Source organism: Diceros bicornis, chromosome 32, assembly GCF_020826845.1.
Source record: "Diceros bicornis minor isolate mBicDic1 chromosome 32, mDicBic1.mat.cur, whole genome shotgun sequence".
Classification (NCBI taxonomy): domain Eukaryota; kingdom Metazoa; phylum Chordata; class Mammalia; order Perissodactyla; family Rhinocerotidae; genus Diceros; species Diceros bicornis.
Window position 1 is genome coordinate 38,058,676 of NC_080771.1, and position 19,145 is coordinate 38,077,820.

The window sequence follows — 19,145 nt, forward strand, 5'->3', positions numbered from 1 at the left end:
CCTCCAGTCAAGCGGACCCGAACAGCGGAGCTGAGCGGAAACGAGCGAGCACAGTCCACCTGAGCGGAGGAGAGACTCCGGCACCAGCAGGACCTAGCTGGGCCAAGCGGCCGGCCCCTGCAAGCCGAGCGAGGCTGAATGGGACCGAGCAGAGCCGAGTTGAACTGAGCGGGGCCGAGCCGAGCGGGGCCGAGCGGAGCCGAGCCAGGTCGAGTGGGGCCGAGCAGTGGCGGGCCTAGCCGAGCAGAGCCGAGCCGGGCCGAGCGGGACCGAGCTAAGCCGAGCGTGGCCGAGCTGAACCGACCCAGGCCGAACCTGGCGGAGCGCCGGGGCCGGGCTGTAGCCGCGGTAGCCGCCATGAAGCGCGACCGGCTCGGCCGCTTCCTGTCGCCTGGGGCGGCGGGGCAGCGCGGGGGCTCGGGCAGCGGCGGTGGCGGCGGCGGCGGCGGCGGCCGGGCTCGGGGCCGCCCCGCTCGCAGCGGACCGAGCGTGGATGAGACGGCGGCCTTGGTGGCGGCGCGGCTGGGCTGGGGCCGGGCTCGGGCCTGCGGGGATGCGGGCGAGGACGGCGCCGACGAGGCAGGTGGGTCCAGGGGCTGAGGGGCGGGGGGACAGGGTGCGGCCGGGGCCGCCGGTGACCACCGGTGACCACCGCGGCCCCCAGTTCCCCAAGTGACCACCACTCCCCCAGTGACCACCACCTCCACCGGTGACCACCGCGTCCCCAGTGACCACCACGTCCTCCAAGTGAGCACCAGTGACCACCACGTCCCCCGGTGACCACCGTGTCCCCAGTGACCACCAGTTCCCTCAGTTCCCCCAGTGACCACCACGTCCCCCAGTGACCACCGGTGACCACCAGTTCCCCAGTGACCACGTCCCCAGGGCCTCTTCTCGCCCTCGGCGCCGTCGGGCTCCTGGAAGCAGACCAGGCCTCCCGCGGACAGCGGGGGAGGGCGGCCTCTCCGTGGCGTCGGCGGCAGCCTGCGCCGCGGTGTTTCGCAGGACAGCTGACGCTGTCGAGCCCACTCCGAGCTCCTTAAGTGATTAGTGCTCAAGTTCTGCGCTCGGACAGGCCTGGGTTTCAGTCCTGGTTTTGCCCTGTGCTCTGTAGCCTTGAGATAACTGCCTAAGCTCTCGGGGCCTCCCGTCCTCGCCATTACGAGAACTCGGTGGGTGCAATGGAAGGTGCCCGGTCCCAGCCTGGCGGGGCGTGCAGAGCGTTTGCCCCCGGAGAACGGCTGCCTCCCGGGCAGAGAGGGGTGGCGCCATCTGCACTTGCAGTCAGGAGGCCCAGGGAGGCAGAGCGCGGACACGGCGTCGCTGTGGCCTCCGGAGGATGCTGTGAGGAGGAATGGCGTTTCCACAGCTGTGAAGACGTTTGTTGATTCACTTAAAAAAAGTCTTTTAGATCTATGTCTTTTGAAAAAAAGTTTTTATAGAGATATAATTGACATATAACGTTATATTAGTTTTAAGTGTACAACATTTTGATTGGATATCTGTATGTATTGTGAAACGGTCACCACATAAGCCTAGTTAACACCCATCACCACACACAGATTATTTTTTCTTGTGATGAGAACTTTTAAGATCTACTCTCTTAGCAACTTCAGATATACAATACAGTGTTATTAACTGTAGTCACCATGTTGTACATGACATCCTTAAGACTGACTTATTTTATAACTGGAAGTTTGTGCCTTTTGACCACTTTCACCCATTTCACCCACTCCCCTGCCTCTGGTAACCACCAGTCTAGTCTGTTCTCTGTATCCATGAGTTCAATTTTTTTTTTTAGATTCCACATATAAGTGAGAACATACGGTATTCATCTCTTTGCCTGACTTATTTCACTTAATGCCATTAAGGTCCATCCATGTTGTTGCAAAAGGCAAGATTTCCTTCTTTTTTATGACTGAATAGTATTCCACTGTGTATGTGTATATATATATATACATATATACAGACACATATGTATACACATACACTACGTTTTGTTTATCCATTCATCCATCAGTGGACACTGGGGTTGTTTCCGCATCTTGGCTATTGTAAATAATGCTGCAGTGAATGTGGGAGTACAGATATCTTTTTGACATAGTGTTTTCATTTCCTTCGGATATATTCCCAAAGATGGAACTGCTGGACCATAGGGTAGTTCTTTTTTTTTTTTTTCCACTAACCTCCATACTGTTTTCCGTAGTGGCTGCACTATGGAATTTTACATTCCCACCAACAGTGCACAAGGGTTCCCTTCTCTCCACATCCTCACCAACACTTGTATCTCCTGTCTTCTTTTTTTTTTTTTAAACAGTTTTATTTATTTATTTATTATTTTTTTTTTTTGTGAGGAAGATCAGCCCTGAGCTAACATCCATGCTAATCCTCCTCTTTTTGCTGAGGAAGACCGGCCCTGAGCTAACATCTATTGCCAGTCCTCCTCCTTTTTTATTTTTCCCTAAAGCCCCAGTAGGTAGTTGTATGTCTTAGTTGCACATCCTTCTAGTTGCTGTATGTGGGACGCGGCCTCAGCATGGCCGGAGAAGCGGTGCGTCAGTGCGCGCCCGGGATCTGAACCCGGGCCGCCAATAGCGGAGCGCACGCACTTAACCGCTAAGCCACGGGGCCGGCCCCTCTCCTGTCTTCTTGATAATAGTCATTCTGACAGGAGTGAGGTGATATCTCATTGTGGTTTTGATTTGCATTTCCCTGATAATTAGTGAGGTTGAGCATCTTTTCACGTAGCTGTTGGCCACCTATATGTCTTCTTTGAAAAAATGTTCAGATCTTCTGCTCCTTTTTTAATTGGATTGTGTTTTTGCTATTGAGTTGTAAGACTTCTTTATATGTTTTGGGTATTAACCCCTTATCAGATATATGGTTTGCAAGTATTTTCTCCCATTCGGCAGGTTGCCTTTTCATTTTGTTGATGGTTTCCTTTGCTATGCAGAACCTTTATAGTTTGATGTAGTCCCATTTGTTTATTTTTGCTTTTGTTCCCTTTGCTTTTGGTGTCAAATCCAAAAAATCATCACTAGACCAATGTCAAGGAGTTTATTGCCTTGGTTTTCTTTTAGTAATTTTCTTTTCTTTTCTTTTTTTTTTTTGGTGAGGAAGATTGGCCCTGAGCTAACATCTGTTGCCAATCTTCCTCTTTTTGCTTCAGAAAGATTAGCTCTGGGGCTGGCCCCGTGGCTTAGCGGTTAAGTGCGCGCGCTCCACTACCGGCGGCCCGGGTTTGGATCCCGGGCACGCACCGATGCACCGCTTCTCCGGCCACGTTGAGGCCGCGTCCCACATGCAGCAACTAGAAGGATGTGCAACTATGACATACAACAATCTGCTGGGGCTTTAGGGAAAAAAAAAGAAAGGAGGAGGACTGGCAATAGATGTTAGCTCAGAGCTGGTCTTCCTCAGCAAAAAGAGGAGGATTAGCATGGATGTTAGCTCAGGGCTGATCTTCCTCACAAAAAATAAATAAATAAATAAATAACTTAAAAAAAAAACAAAAACGAAAGATTAGCTCTGAGCTAACAGCTGTGCCAGTCTCCCTCTATTTTGTATATGGGACGCCACCATAGCATGGCTTGATGAGTGGTGCATATGTCCATGCCTGGGATCCGAACCCACAAACCCAGGGCCACCAAAGCAGAGCGTGTGAACTCAACTACTATACCACCGGACTGGCCCTCTTCTAGTAATTTTATGGTTTCAGGTCTTTCAAGTCTTTAATCCATTTTGTGATGATTTTTGTGTATGATGTAAGATGGTAGTCCAGTTTCATTTTTTTGCATGTGGCTGTCCAGTTTTCCCAACACCAATTTATTGAAGAGACTGTCTTTTCCCCATTGTATATTCTTGGCTCCTTTGTCATAAATTTTTGTGTGTGTGTGAGGAAGATTGGCCCTGAGCTAACATCTGCCAATCCTCCTCTTTTTTTTTTGCTGAGGAAGCCTGGCCCTGGGCTAACATCCATGCCCATCTTCCTCTACTTTATTTTATTTATTTATTTATTTATTTTTTGTGAGGAAGATCAGCCCTGAGCTAACATCCATGCTAATCCTCCTCTTTTTGCTGAGGAAGACCGGCTCAGAGCTAACATCTATTGCCAGTCCTCCTCCTTTTTTTCTTTTTGCCCCAAAGCCCCAGTAGATAGTTGTATGTCATAGTTGCACATCCTTCTAGTTGCTGTATGTGGGACGCGGCCTCAGCATGGCCGGAGAAGCGGTGCGTCAGTGCGCGCCTGGGATCTGAACCTGGGCCGCCAGTAGCGGAGCGCGCGCACTTAACCGCTAAGCCACGGGCTGGCCCCATCTTCTACTTTATATGGGACGCCTCCACAGCATGGCTTGCCAAGTGGTGCGTCGGTGTGCGCCTGGGATCCGAACCGGCGAACCCCGGGCCGCCGCAGCGGAGCACGCACACTTAACCGCTTGTGCCACCGGGCCAGCCCCCTTTGTCGTAAATTAATTGACTATATTTGCGTGGGTTTTCTGGGCTCTCTATTCTGTTCCATTGATCTATGTGTCTGTTTTTATGTCAGTACCATACTGTTCTTTTTTTTTTTTTAAGATTTTATTTATTATTTATTTTTTTCCCCCCAAAGCCCCAGTAGATAGTTGCATGCCATAGCTGCACACCCCTCCAGCTGCTGCACGTGGGACTTGGCCCCAGCATGGCCGGAGAAGCGGCGCCTCGGTGCGCGCCTGGGATCCAAACCCGGGCCACCAGCAGCGGAGCGCGCACACTTAACCGCCAAGCTATGGGGCCGGCCCAATACCATACTGTTTTAATTACTATAGCTTTGTCATATAGTTTGAAATCAGGAAGTGTGTTGCCTCCAGCTTTATTTTTCTTTCTCAAGATTGCTTTGGCTATTAGGAGTCTTTTATGGTTCCATGTAAATTTTAAGATTGTTTGTTCTATGTCTGTGAAAAATGTGGTTGAAATTTTGATAGGGATTGCATTGAATCTGTAGATAGCTTTAGGTAGGGTGGACGTTTTAACAATATTAATTAATTCTTCCAAGCCACGAGCACGGAATATCTTTCCATTTATTTGTGTCTTCATTTTCTTTCATCAGTGTCTTATAGTTAGTTTTCAGTGTACAAATCTTTCACCTCTTTAGTTAAATTTATTCCTAGGTATTTTATGTTTTTTGATACAGTTGTAAATGGGATTGTTTTCTTAAATTCTCTTTCTTACAGTTCATTACTAGTGTATAGAAACACAACAGATTTTTGTATGTTGGTTTTTGTATCCTGCAACTTTACTGAATTCATTTATTAGTTCTAACAGTTTTTGGGTGGAGTCTTTAGGGTTTTCTATGTACAGTCACACACTGCATAATGACATTTTGGTCAATGACAGACCGCATATACGATGGTGGTCCCGTGAGATTATAATGAAACTGAAAAATTCCTATTGCCTAAGGCGTCTGGAAGAAGACGCTCAAGAGGTTCATCCCTGACTTAAGGGATTTACCAAGGATGAGGAGGTTGCAAAAATCAACACGGCTGTGGTTGAGATGGCAAACAGCTTGAACCTGGGTGTGGGTGAGAATGACATTGAGGAGCTCCTAGAGGTGGTTCCTGAGGAATTGACTAACAAGGCGTTGTTGGAACCGGAACAGGAGCACGTAACTGAAGAAGAGGCAAGAGAAGGGGAAACTGTGGGAGAAGAACAACCTCCAAGAAAATTCACAGTGAAGGGTTTAGCAGAAGCTTTTGCAGACCTCAACAAACTCCTAAAGATTTGAAAACACAGACACCAATACCAAAAAGTTTTCACTAATAGAGAGGAATATTCACAGTGCATTATCTGCTTACAAGCAAATCTATGATGAAAAAGAAACACCAAGCAAACCACCATGGACATATTTCTGAAAAGAATGACATCTCCTCAAGAAGAGCCTCAGGTAGGTCCTTCAGGAGGTATTCTAGAAGAAGGCATTGTTATCATAGGAGATGACAGCTGCATGTATGTTAGTGCCGCTGAAGACCTTCCAGTGGGACAAGATGTGGAGATGGAAGACAGGATATTGATGATCCTGACCCTGTGTAGCCCTTCCTCTCTATTAGTGAAAACTTTTTGGTATTGATGTCTTAGTTTTTAACAAAGAAGTTTAAAAAGTAAAAAAATAAAAAAAACTTTAAAAATAGAAAAAAGCTTATAGAATCAGGATATAAAGAAAAAATATTTTTATACAGCTGTATAATGGGTTTGTGTTTTAAGCTAAGTGTTATTACAAAAGACTCAAAAAGTTAAAAAAAATTAAAAAATTTATAAAGTAAAAAAGTTACAGTAAGCTAAGGTAATTGATTATTGAAGAAAGAAAAATATACTTTTTATAAATGTAGTGTAGCCTAAGTGTCCAGTGTTGTAAAGTCTCCAGTAGTGTACAGTGATGGCCTAGGCCTGCACTCACCATCACTCACTGACTCTCCCAGAGCAACTTCCAGTCCTGCAGGCTCCATTCATGGTCAGTGCCCTCTACAGGTGTACCATTTTTTATCTCTTATATGATATTTTTATTGTACCTTTTCTGTGTTTAGATACGTTTAGAGACACAAATACTTACCATTGTGTTACAGTTGCCTGGAGTATTCAGTACAGGAAGATGCTGTAGGTTTGTAACCTAGGAGCAGTGGTCTATACCACATAGCTTAGGTGTGTAGTAGGCTATACCGTCAAGGACACTCTATGATGTTCACACAATGATGAAATCACCTAATGATGCATTTCTCAGAATGTTTCTCCGTTGTTAAGTGACACATGACTGTATAGTATCATGTCATCTGTAAATAGAGACAGTTTTACATCTTTCCAATTTGGATGCCTTTTATTTCTTTCTCTTGCCTAATTGCTCTGGCTAGGACTTCCAGTACTATGTTAAATAAAAGTGGTGAGAGTGGGCATCCTGTCTTGTTCCCAATCTTAGAGTGAAAGCTTTTAGCTTTTCCCTGTTCTGTATGATGTTAGCTGTGGGATTGTCATATATGGCCTTTATTATGCTAAGGTCCGTTCCCTCTGTGCCCACTTTGTCAAGAGGTTTTATCATGAATGGATGTTGAATTTTGTCAAATACTTTTTCTCCATCTATTGAGAGGATCATATGATTTTTATCCTTCATTTTGTTATTGTGGTGTATCACATTGATTGATTTGCGGGCATTGAACTATCCCTGCATCCCTGGAATTAATCTCACTGGATCATGGCTTATGATCTTTTTAACGAATTTGGTTTGCTACTGATTTGTTGAGGATTTTTGCATCTGTGTTCATCAGGGGTATTGGCCTGTAATTTTCCTTTCTTGTAGTGTCCTTGTCTGGTTTTGGTATCAGGGTAATGGTGGCCTTGTTGGACATGGGACAAGGAGATGGCCCTGTGGCTTACCCAGCATCCAATCCCACTGGGGCTGCCCCTCAGAGCTCCCAGGGCAGAGTGACCAGGGCTGGAGCCGAGACCGAGACTAAGATGCTGCCCAGCATGGACACAGCCCAGCATTACCAAGCTGGCCTCTAAGTGGGGGCATTTAGAGTTCTTTGAAAGGTTTTCTGGAGTGGAAGACCCTCCACTGGCCACATCTCCTGAAAAGCTGTCTATTCAGCTGGGAGCCAAGAGCCAAACCCCTGCCTTTGGCCCAGACACGGCCTTGTGTTTAAGGAGCGTGTCTGGGGAGGCCCCATGGAGAGTTCTTCTCCACTCAAGGAGCTAGGAGGCTGCCGGAGCGTGGGCCTCACCTCCCCTGGGGCCACGTTGCTCGCCTCCTGGGAGCTTGTGTCTTGCATGCCCAGTGCAGCAGGCAGCCTCCCCGGCTGACTTAGTGTCTCCTGTGCTTGCCTAGGAACAGGCCGGGCCCTTGCCATGGGGCACTGTCGCCTCTGCCACGGGAAGTTCTCCTCACGGAGTCTCCGCAGCATCTCTGGCAGGGCACCTGGGGAGAGCTCAGAGAGACCACCCCCGGGGGAGCATGTTTTCGTCAGGGACTTCCAGCGCCTGTTAGGGGTGGCAGTCCACCAGGACCCAGCTCTGTCTCAGTTTGTCTGCAAGAACTGCCACGCCCAGTTCTACCAGTGCCACGGCCTCCTCAAGTCCTTCCTGCAGAGAGTCAACGTCTCCCCGACGGGCCACCAGAAGACTTACACAAAGTAGATGCTCCCTCCTTCATTCTGTGGGTGTTCAGGGGCTAAGCACCCTGTGTGCTTGGGCTGTTCTAGGCACAGAGAGTGCCTGATGGGGACCTGTGCAGTGGGGAGACTTGTGTCAGGTGCAGATGTGTATAAGCACCAATGCGACTAGTGTGAAGGGAGATGGACAGGGAAGATGTGGGGAGGTGAGGGCCACGAAGGGCTCTGAGTGTAAGGAGGCAGCCCTTGGAAGAGAAGGGTCAGCCCACATGTGGGAGAGGCGGCCTGTGAAAGGAGTGTGGTGAGCCTGGGTCCTACTCACTGCCTGGCCCCACTCATGGCCACGCTGATCCTTTGCAGGGTCGGTGCCCAGCCCCCAACAGTGGCAGAGGAGGGAGCCTGTCTGGGTGAGTGCGCCCCCGGTGTGTGGTGCGTGGGTGGGCTCTCGGTGGGCTGGGTGCTGACCAGCCCTGGGGCTGGTGTCTCTATGCCTTTCCTCAGTGGACCTGATCACTTCAAGCCCCCAGGGCCTGCGTGGCTTGGTGGGGTGGGTGCATGGACACGCAGCCAGCTGCGGGGCCTTGCCCATCCTCCAGAGGACGCTGTCCTCCGAGTACTGCGGTGTCATCCAGGCCGTGTGGGGCTGCGACCAGGGCCATGACTACACCATGGATGCCGACTCCAGCTGTGGGGCCCTCTTGCTGGACAGCGCATTGGCAGTCAAGTGGACGTGGGACAAGGAGACGGCCCCGTGGCTTACCCAGCATCTAGGGTCCAGTCCCACTGGGGCTGCGCCTCAGAGCTCCCAGGGCAGAGTGACCACGGCTAGAGCCGAGACTGAGACTGAGACGCTGCCCAGCATGGACACAGCCCAGCCTCCTTTGGATGGCAACCCTGTGGGGCCTGGGCCAGGACCCCCGCCTCAGCCAAGCCTCCCCCTGAGTGGGGCCCCAGGTAGGAGGCTCCTCCGGTCTGTTAGAACAGGATTCCTAATTCTGAGCCAGGCAGGGCCCTCAGCAGGAAGTGGATGTCTGCACTGTTGTGGGCAGTGGTTGTGGTGTCGTGTGCAGAGGGACCAGGAGAAATGACGGGGAGCTAGCTTCAGTGCCTCCTCCTGGGCATCTCACAGCAGGGAGGGGCTGAGGACTTTATTCTAGCAGTTTCTGTAAAGGCAGGCTCATCTGCCATCCTGTCTTCCTCTAAGCCTGCTTGGGGCCCGGGGACCGAGGAAGAGAGAATGTGGCCCTTGTTGTGGGGTGTGGGGGAAGAGGACAGCTGGGGACTCAGGCTGTTTTGGGCCAGCTGCAGGTCATTCCCTGGGCCTCAGCCAGCGCCCTGGTGACACCCCAGTGGGACCAGTGTGGACAGGCTCCTCTGCTGACTGGTTGAGGGGAAGCACAGGGCCCTTGTTTGGGGCCCGATCTCACAGTGCTGTGGGTTGGGTGCAGCTGTTCGTGGACATCATGTTAGGTGGGCCAGACTGGCTTCCTGCCTGCTTCTCTCAACCTCCATGTGTGCACCTGTCTACGTGTGCGAGTCCCCAGTGGTGCTTTAAAAGAATGCATCTTCCCGGATGGTTCAGAGAGAAAGAGATGCACAAATGCCAGGAGGGGACAGGGGAATTAATGTCGCAGGGTTCTTAGAACTGCTTGGCTTTTTAAACTGTGTGTATGCAATACTTTGATAACCATGACTTTTCAAATATCCCAAAACATCCATAGAGTGAGAGTCGTCCCACCCTGAAACAACTAGGTCTGAACCTCTGGGGACGGGCTGGGCCTGCTGATATTGACTGTGGGTTTCTGATGCTTGGTGCTGCCTGTGCCTGTGCTAGACATGGGAGTGGCCCAGCGGGCTCGGCTGTGCAGGGACCTTGTGGGGGATGGGGTCAGGAAGGGGTGGAGTTTGAGAATGGAGGACCCCAGGCTCCTCTGTAAGGAAGGCTCTGTTGTTAGACAAGCACACACCTCCCTGCTGGGGGACACTGCCTGTGTTCTGTGTTGGTAACAGGAGCCTTGTTCTTTGTTTCTCAGGGCAGTTGGGTGAGAAGCAGGTTCCGTCTTCAACCTCGGATGATCGGGTAAAAGACGAGTTCAGTGACCTTTCTGAGGGGTGAGAGAAGAGTGGGTTTAAATAGCCTAAAATTTCTCCTTGGAAAACCAAACCTCGCCATCCTAGGTGCACACTGCCCGTGTCCTGGCCGAGACTCTCCCTCTCTCTGTCTCCATTGGGAGGAGAGGAGTGGCCAGGGGTGCTTCCAGCCTTCTAGTTCCTGATTGGGGGTTTCCTGGGTCCCCGAGGGTACCCCAGACCTGATGCAGCTACAGGGGGAGGACAGCTGGGTGGTGTGGAGTTACTCTGTGAAGACGGTCCCATGGTCAGGCCTTTGCTGCTGCTGGCTTGTCACCTCCTTCAAGGCCTTACTTTTGTGCCAACCCCAGATGTTACTAGAACAGAGGAAGCCAGCCCTTGGCTCTTATCATGACATAATTGTGACTTGGGGCGGAGGCTCCGTGCAGGAGGACAAACCAGAAGGGGCATCATTAGGGATCGTTTGCTCCTGGGGCCACCCCCTGCCTCTAAGCTGAAAACCACTTGGGGTGGTGGCCCCATGCCAGCTGGCCTTCACCTCCTTTCCACCCTACCCCATAAGCTGTGGCTGTAATGCAGACACACCATTGTCCAAACAAGTAGAAGGACAGCACGATTTTTGGTGCAACTCCAGGGGAATGCCAATGACAAATGACCAGGGTGCTGGAAGTACCCAAGTGTGTGTGTTAGAAATGCCTCTAGACCAGGAGTGGTTGCTGGCTGTCCTGCAGGCCACCAGCCAGCCTCAGGCCTTTCTCTGTCTGGACAGGTGCCAGCCTGGCTCTGTCTGCTGCCCAACAGAGACTGAATAATGCTTCATGTTTTGGGGTGAAGGTTACAGATGTACAGATCTTTTTCTGGCCTTTGTGACCTTTGAAATGGCTGACACTTGACCTGTTAGCTTGACAGGTACTCACGGTTATGGGGTTGAGATGACTTTCTAAAAGTCCAGGCACTGAGAAGCCCACCTCCTGTGAGGGTCTTCACATCCTGCCTAGGGCCCCCATAGAGAGGCTCTTTGTGAGTTCGAGGTCCTGGTGCGAGGAGAGTGTGGCTTATAGGGGATTCTTAGTTTGTTGGACTTCCGTGACCCTGGCTTGCCCTTTCTGTTAGGAAGTGCGATCTGAGATTTGGGGATTTTAGGTATCTTAAGACCTTTTCAGGAGAACTAAAACATGAAATATAGGAATCCGTTTGGTGTCTTTAGACAGGAAGTCTCATTAGATCTGTCACTAACCCCAAGGCTTTGCTAAAAGTTCTCTCTTCTTTCCTAGAGACTTCTTTAGTGAAGATGAAAATGACAAGAAGCGGACTACCCAGTCCTCGGATGAGTCCTTTGAGCCATATCCAGAAAAGAAGTAAGGGGACAGTCCTGCTACAAGTATATGGGGTCTAGGGGTGGCATCAAATGGGTCACCTGGAACCTGCGTCTGCCTCGTGGGGTCAGCATGCAGGAGCAGCAGGACAGAGAGTGGAGACTCACATTCCCTGGTCTGCCTCACTTAGCACACACTTTTTGCTTCTCTTTGGCCTGACCTCCCAAGCCCAGGGCAGTGTGGCTTCTGAGTGAGCCAAGAAGCGTTTGCCAGTTCAGTGCTCGGACCTGGCCTTAGTGTCACATCATAAGGCGGCAGACAGCCGTGTGAGGGTGGCAGGAGGCCTGTGGACATGACCCAGACTCATTCTGGGAGCTCCTTGCCTTCCCTCTGTCAGTTCTGCCCCAGCCACACCACTCCAGTGTCTACCCTGTTAGCCTCTGATTTCCTGTAGGAACCCTACCCTGCTGTTCTCTGTTCTCTGTACCCAGGGCCTGAGGCGTGGGCCCAGCCCTGCATTTGCTCTCAGCTCTGCCTCTGGCACTGATTTCTTTGCCACTTCCTTGTTGAGTTGCTTCTATGACCTCGTCTTAACCTTCCCTTTTCAGAGATTTGTGTTCTCTCTCCATTTAGAACGTAGGGTTCTGGCAGGGAGGCTTGATTTTTATTTGTGTCACTTTCCTCCCAACCCCAGCCCAGGAACTCTGCAAACACCTATAGTTAGTTGATGCCCAACTTGAGTGTTGTCCTCCAGCATTTCACAACAGAATGAAAACATGAGAGCACCACACCATCAGCCAAGAACATGCAAAACAAAGACTGAGAAGCAAACACAACTTCCTTTTTTCCCTTTAAGTTCTGACGGGTTATGGAAAGAGAAACTGGAGGAGAGTAGGCGGCTTGGGGAAGAGATCAGCGTCAGTGTTGGACTGAGCCAGAGGCACGTGAGTGGGCCTCAGAGTAGACAGAAAGCTGGCCAGGGCCAAGAGGAAGTATCAGATAGGTCCTGCCCCCCGAGCCTCCATGCCAGGTTGGGGAGACCAAGTCTGTTTCCAGGAAGCACAGCCTGAGTGCGGCACAGCGCTGCCACAGGAAGTGAACTCCAGAGCTGAGTGTGAATCCCAGGGCGTGGCCCAGAGTCCACATCTTTATGGCTTGCTGCCCACTGGTCTGGGGAGAGGACAGAGATGGGCTCAGGAGGAAGAGGGTATGCTCGGCCATGCCTCTGCTGCTGAGATGGGGACAGCACCCACGGGGCTTCACTCACTGTGTCTCCACGAGGACCCCAAGGAGTGCAGACAGCTATGTGTGGTGGAATGGAGACACATAAGACAAGTTTTCAGAGGCCTGTAGTAAAACAGGTGATTTTAGTGGAATCCGGGCCCTGCAGCAGGAGGGACCAGGCAGCAGTGGGCAGACCAAAGCTGTGGGCTCAGCCCTTTGCCTGCAGAGGCACTCTGACCTGGTAGCCACTTGGTTCCTCAGGTGCTACTATGTGAGTCACAGCTGGGAAGCTAGGATGGGGCCTCTGAGCATTCCTGGTCCACGTGACTTTGTTCTAGCAGACGTGCCTATCTGGGTCCTCAGCTGGCGCAAATAGAAAGAGACTTAGTGATGTATTAATTAGGGTGCCGTGGCTTGAGCGACCGAGGGGAAGGCAAGGAAAACCAAGCAGCAGTTGAGTCAGGCGTTATAAGCACAGCCTTCCTGCGTGCGTAAGGACCCCAGCCCCACACCCTTCAGGGACTCACCTGTGAAACCATGGGCTCTGAAGCCTCCTGCTCTCAGGAAACCTGCTGTCTAGTGTGGGAGGGAAACAGCACATCACTGGTCACAGCGCGGCTCTGTGGAGAGGAGAGGGTGGAGGCCGGCAAGGAGGGGACACATGGCCAGGTTTTGAAGAACAATTAGAGAGACAAGAAGAGGAGGAGAAGCCTGTACAGTCATCAGAAAGGTTCTTTTTAATATACTCTTTAAGGAGGAAGACAATTGTTTGTAACCTGTTTTTTTAAATTGTGGTAAAATATATCATAAAATTTACCATTTTACCATCTTTAAGTGTATAATTCATTGGCATTAAGTACATTCACAATGTTGTGCAACCTTCACCACTGTTTGCAAACTTTTCATCATCCCAAACAAACTCTGTACCCCTTAAACAATGACCCTCCTCCTTGCACCACCTCCCCCCCCCACCGCGCCCCCAGGCCCTGGCAACCACTTATCAAGGTACCCATTCTAGGGGCCTCATAGAAGTGGAGTTACCCACTATTTATCCTACTGTGACTGGCTTCTTTCACTTAGCATAATGTTTTTGAGATTCATCCATGTTGTAACATGTATCAGAACTTGATTCCTTTCTATGGCTGAATAATATTGTATGGATAAACCACATTTTGTTGATCCATTCATCTGTCATTTGGGGCTGTTTCCACCTTTTGGCTATTGTGCATAATGCTGTGAACACTGGTGTACAAGTATCTGTTTGAGTCCCTGTTTTCAATTCTTTGGGTATAAAACCAGAAGTAGAATTGTTGGGTCATATGGTAATTCTGTGTTTAATTTTTTGAGGAACTGCCATCTAGTTTTCTACAGCAGCTGCACCATTTTACATTCCTGCCAACAGTGCACAAGGGTTCCAATTTCTCCACACCAACCTCACCAAAATTGTCATTATCCGTTTGTTTTTTTTAATAGTCGTCCTAATGGGTATGAGGTGCTATCCTCATTGTCATTTTGATTTGCATTTCCCTAATGATTAGTGATGTTGAGCATCTTTTCATATGCTTGTATCTCTTTGGAGAAATGTCTAGTCAAGTCCTTTGCCAGTTTTTTAATTGAGTTGTAGGATATATTTTCTCCCATTCAATGGGTTATCTTTTTCACTCTCTTGATAGTGTCCTTTGGTGCACAAAAATTTTTAATTTTGAAGTCTAATTGACCTATTTTTATTTTTGTTGCCTATGCTTTTGGTGTCATATTTAAGAAACCATTGCCAAATCTAGGTCATGAAGATTTACCTTTATGTTTTCTTTTAAGAGTTTTATAGTTCTGGCTCTTAGATTTAGGTCTTCGATCCATTTGAGTTAATTTTTGTATATGGTGTTAGGTAGAGATCCAACTTCATTCTTTTGCATGTGGATGTCCAGTTGTCCCAGCACCTTTTGTTGGAGACTGTTGGCACCTGTGTCACAAATCAGTTGATTGTATTTGTGAGGGTTTATCTCTGGTCTCTCAATTCTATTCAGTTGGTCTGTATGTCTGTCTGTATGCCAGTAAAGGCATAAAGGGACAGTCAGGGACACTGACTATTCAGTGTCCCTTGAAATTCCATGTGAAATTTAGGATAGTTTTTTCTATTTCTGCAAAAAATACCATTGGAATTTTGACAGGGATTGAATCTGTAGATTGCTTTGGAGGAAGTATTGCCAACTTATTAAGTCTTCCAAACCACAAACATGGGATGTCTTTCCACTTATTTAGGTCTTCTTTAATTTCTTTCAGCAGTGTTTTATAGTTTTCAGTGCAGAAGTCTTTCACCTTCCTGGTTAAGTTTATTCCTAAATATTTTATTCTTATTGATGTTACGACAAAGGAATTATTTTCTTAATTTCCTTTTGGGATTGTTCATTGCTAGTGTATAGAAAAAGAACTGGTTTTTGTGTGCTGATTTTGTACCCTGCAACTTTGCTGAATTTTTGTGTGTGGATTCTTTAGGGTTTTCTACATATAAGATCATGTCATCTGTGAATAGAGGTAATTTTTCTTCCTTTCTAATTTAGATGACTTTTATTTCTTTTTCTTGCTTAATTGCTCTGGCTAGGACTTCTAGTACTATGTTGAATAACACTGGTGAGAACGGGCATCTGTGTCTTGTTCATGATCTGAGACGAAAAGCTTTCAGTCTTTCACTATTGAGAATGATGTTAGCTGTGTCATATATGGCCCTAGAAATTCCCTTCATTTCCTCACAGATTTCCTTAAATGTCTGGATCCAAAAAATAAAAAAAAAGTGTGCATGACTCTTTAAATCTTTGATAGACACTAAGGAGGAAGTTGCTGTGTCTGGGCTGGTCCCTCAGTGACCTGCCAGATGGACTCAAAATGCACAACCCCACATTTTTGGATCACAAGGTCCTCACTGCCCACCCTGGCCCCAGTGCAGGGCTGAGGAGTAGAGGTGGCAGCTAGTGGAGCATGCAGCTCTCTTCCCAGAGACAGCACTTCTCCCTTCAGGCCTCCCCTGGGTGCTGTGAGTCTCCCAGCAGGTTCAAGTTCCAATATAGTGCATTCTGATCTTTTTCTAGGTTAGTGGTTGTTTTGGTGGAGGGACCGACCCCTAAAGCTTCCCTACTCCATTTTCCATGACATCTCCAAACAGAGTTTGGTTTTTATGTTTAGAAGAGGAGGTAAAGCTTCTGTCCTGAAAACCCACACCCATGGCCAGTGTGGTCCACGGCCCTGTGCTCTGCCCTTCCCAGGTGGCAGTACAAGGTCTCTGCCTTCCCCCGAGTCATTCCACCTTTGTGGCCAAGGGTCAGTTTGAGGGCCAGCCAGTTAGCAGAGACTGAAGCAGGTTAGCCATGGGAGCCTCTCATCTTTGAAGAGAAAAGCATGAAGAAAATGAGAAACCTGTATGCAAATGGAGAGCGAAACATCGCTGAATCTAAGTCTTTTCTTTTTTTTTTCTCAGGGTCTCTGGTAAGAAAAGTGAAAGCAAAGAAGCCAAGAAGCCTGAAGAACCAAAAATTCGAAAGAAACCTGGGCCCAAACCGGGATGGAAGAAAAAGCTCCGCTGTGAGAGGTGAGGGCTGGGTGTGGGGCTGCACCGCCCGGTGGGGCGGTGGCTCCACGTGTGCTCTGCCTTGTAGGGAGGAGCTGCCCACCATCTACAAGTGCCCTTACCAGGGCTGTACGGCCGTGTACCGAGGGGCCGATGGCATGAAGGTGAGGAGGGTGCTCCCGTAGGCCAGGGCTGTCTTCAGGTGTGGGTGAGCGAGCTGTGGCAGGTGTCTGCAGGAGCCTGGGGGAGGCACCAGATGTTTCAGCAGAGCCGGGTGCAGACTCTTACCCAAGGGCGCACGTGAGCCTGGGTGACCAGGCACGTGAGCCTGGGACCAGCAGTGTGGTCCATGGGGGGAGGATCCTTGCTCCTGGGAAAGCACCCATCTCTTGAGTAAGGAATGGTTGGATCTGTTCCTTCTGGAGGGTGCTGAGCAGGGCCTGTGGGCAGAGGCATGTGCTGCATGACGAGGTGGGACATTGTCCAGGCTGAGGCACTCAAGGTCTTGCTGTCCCTCCTGCAGAAGCACATAAAGGAGCACCACGAGGAAGTCCGAGAGAGGCCCTGTCCCCACCCTGGCTGCAACAAGGTGTTCATGATTGACCGCTACCTGCAGCGCCACGTGAAGCTCATCCACACAGGTGAAATGCCCTGTCCTCCCACACTCTCACCTATACAGGCCCCCGGGGGGCTGACAGGGGCTTGCTACCCTTCCAGGAGTCCCAAGGCAGCATCTTGGTGCCTCATGAGTCGTGTGTTAAGTGGTATGGAAATGACAGAAAAAAAATCATGGTGCCTTTCTGCAAGTTTATCATGGTATTTTTATTGTTACTTCAAAAAAGTGACATTTTTTATATGCTTTTTGGATTACAACAGAAATTTATGTGCATTTTGTGTAGACACTGTGAAAAATAAGAAAAGCAGATAGTAAGTGCCCTCATACACTGCCCCCATCAGCACTTGAGGGTTTCCTCCTCTCATTTTTCCCTCTGCATACATATTACAACCCTGGGCTCATATTTTCCTCACAGGTGTGATTTCCCCCTCCAATTTTAATGACATGACCCATACAACCCACGTTAGGAAACATGAGAACTACATGCATGCCTGATCCACAATCATTGCTGCTTCTGCCCAGAAGGTAGCTCTCCTGCCTTGGCATTTCTCCCCTTTAAAAGATAAATTTGTTACATCTATATTTGTCCCTAGACAATAGTTTTGCTTGTTTTTGAACTTTGTAAAAATGATTTACTATAGAATGTCTTAAGATTTCCTTTTTCACTCAGATTTGTCCGTTTTATTATTGGATCACATTACTTGTTGGTTTCACAGTGAAACCATTTTCCTCTGTTTTGCTCTGAGCGTTCTTGTACATGTCTCCTGACACAATACTTCCCTTAGGTCGTGTCTTCAAACTGTGTGTCTCAGTCCAGACACCACTGGTCACAACCATTAGCAGGTTTTTTAAAACACAAGAGGACAGACTGTAAACTCTGAGTGGACTGTACCTAGTGTTTCAGGTATTTGTAGATGAGCAGGTGGCATGTGAAATGACACTGGGGAAGCATGTGGCCACTGCCCAGGTGCCCATCCAGGAGTGGAATCAGTGGTATAGGGTCTGACTGTTCACCTTTTGTTCAAGAGTGTAAGAAGTTGATTTCCAAAGTGGGTACTCCCATTGTGGGCCCAATATGGGGGTGATTTCTAGAGCAGCAGAAGCTGTGATCAATAATCTATGAAACCATATTGATTTTGCTTCCTCTAAGAATGGAGATGTAAAGTTCAAGAAAACAGGCTTCAAATGTATACAGTTGGTAAAGAGGAAGTCCCAGCCAGGTGACATTTTCAAGCAATTTGGAGGGCTCTAATAAAAAGGAGCTTTGTATCAGAATTGTCTTTCATCTGTGAATAAAATTGCAAAGTCCTCTTAGCTTGGGCTCTGAGTGTAGAAAACAACACTTCAGACCATTGTGCTCTAGGGGAGGGTTGGGCATTTTCAGTGCCTGCGCTCATTCCATCTCTGGTCCTTAGAGGTGCGGAACTACATCTGTGACGAGTGTGGACAGACCTTCAAGCAGCGGAAGCACCTTCTCGTTCACCAGATGCGCCACTCAGGAGCCAAGCCTCTGCAGTAAGTGGGGGCTGGGCACCTCCTCGAAGCCACACTGGCTACCATGTCCTTGCTCACCTGCCCCTGTCCCCAGGTGTGAAGTCTGTGGGTTCCAGTGCCGGCAGCGGGCGTCCCTCAAGTACCACATGACCAAACATAAGGCTGAGACTGAGCTGGACTTTGCCTGTGACCAGTGCGGCCGGCGGTTCGAAAAGGCCCACAACCTCAACGTACACATGTCCATGGTCCACCCTCTGACACAGACACAGGACAAGGCCCTGCCCCTAGAGCCGCCACCCGGGACCATGGAGGGTCAGACCGTGAAGCCTGAGCCCACCTGAGGGCACACAAGCACCTGGACTCAGCAGGCGGTAAATGAGATTTAAAGACAATTTTAATAGTTCCTCACACCAGACCTGATGGCACAGCTTTGCTCGCTCCCCTAAGAGCCCCCACACTGTACCCCTGCCTCGTGTGTCATTGCTCTGCTGGCTGGTGGAGGCGGGCTCAATGCGCAGCTCACATAGCCTTTCATGCCTCCACTCTGGGACCAGCAGTTTATTTTCCTACCAACACTGAGTGACTCGGGGTCAGATGCAGATTTTAAATAATTGATTCCTCTTCCCCACTAAAGAAATCAAGATTTGTAATCCACTTTTTATCGCAACAAGAGCTCCATGTTTTGCTTGAAATAAATTATTTACAAAGAAGCT

At 49.1% G+C, this 19,145-nt stretch overlaps 1 protein-coding gene across 2 annotated transcripts; it reads left to right on the plus strand.

Moving 5' to 3' along the window:
• Positions 1-2: 2 nt before the first annotated feature.
• Positions 3-19,142, plus strand: ZNF276 (zinc finger protein 276). Of its 2 annotated transcripts, XM_058528547.1 has the most exons (11): positions 3-583; positions 7,850-8,153; positions 8,493-8,539; positions 8,634-9,086; positions 10,166-10,244; positions 11,498-11,581; positions 16,233-16,343; positions 16,411-16,486; positions 16,846-16,963; positions 18,354-18,453; positions 18,527-19,142. In XM_058528547.1, exons 1-11 carry the CDS (start codon positions 358-360, stop codon positions 18,771-18,773), a joined length of 1,845 nt encoding a protein of 614 aa, XP_058384530.1. In that variant the 5' UTR covers positions 3-357; the 3' UTR covers positions 18,774-19,142. The 2 variants fall into 2 exon arrangements, with proteins under 2 accessions (XP_058384530.1, XP_058384529.1); XM_058528546.1 differs by having other exon boundaries at positions 10,166-10,212; positions 11,500-11,581; positions 16,233-16,486.
• Positions 19,143-19,145: the final 3 nt, after the last annotated feature.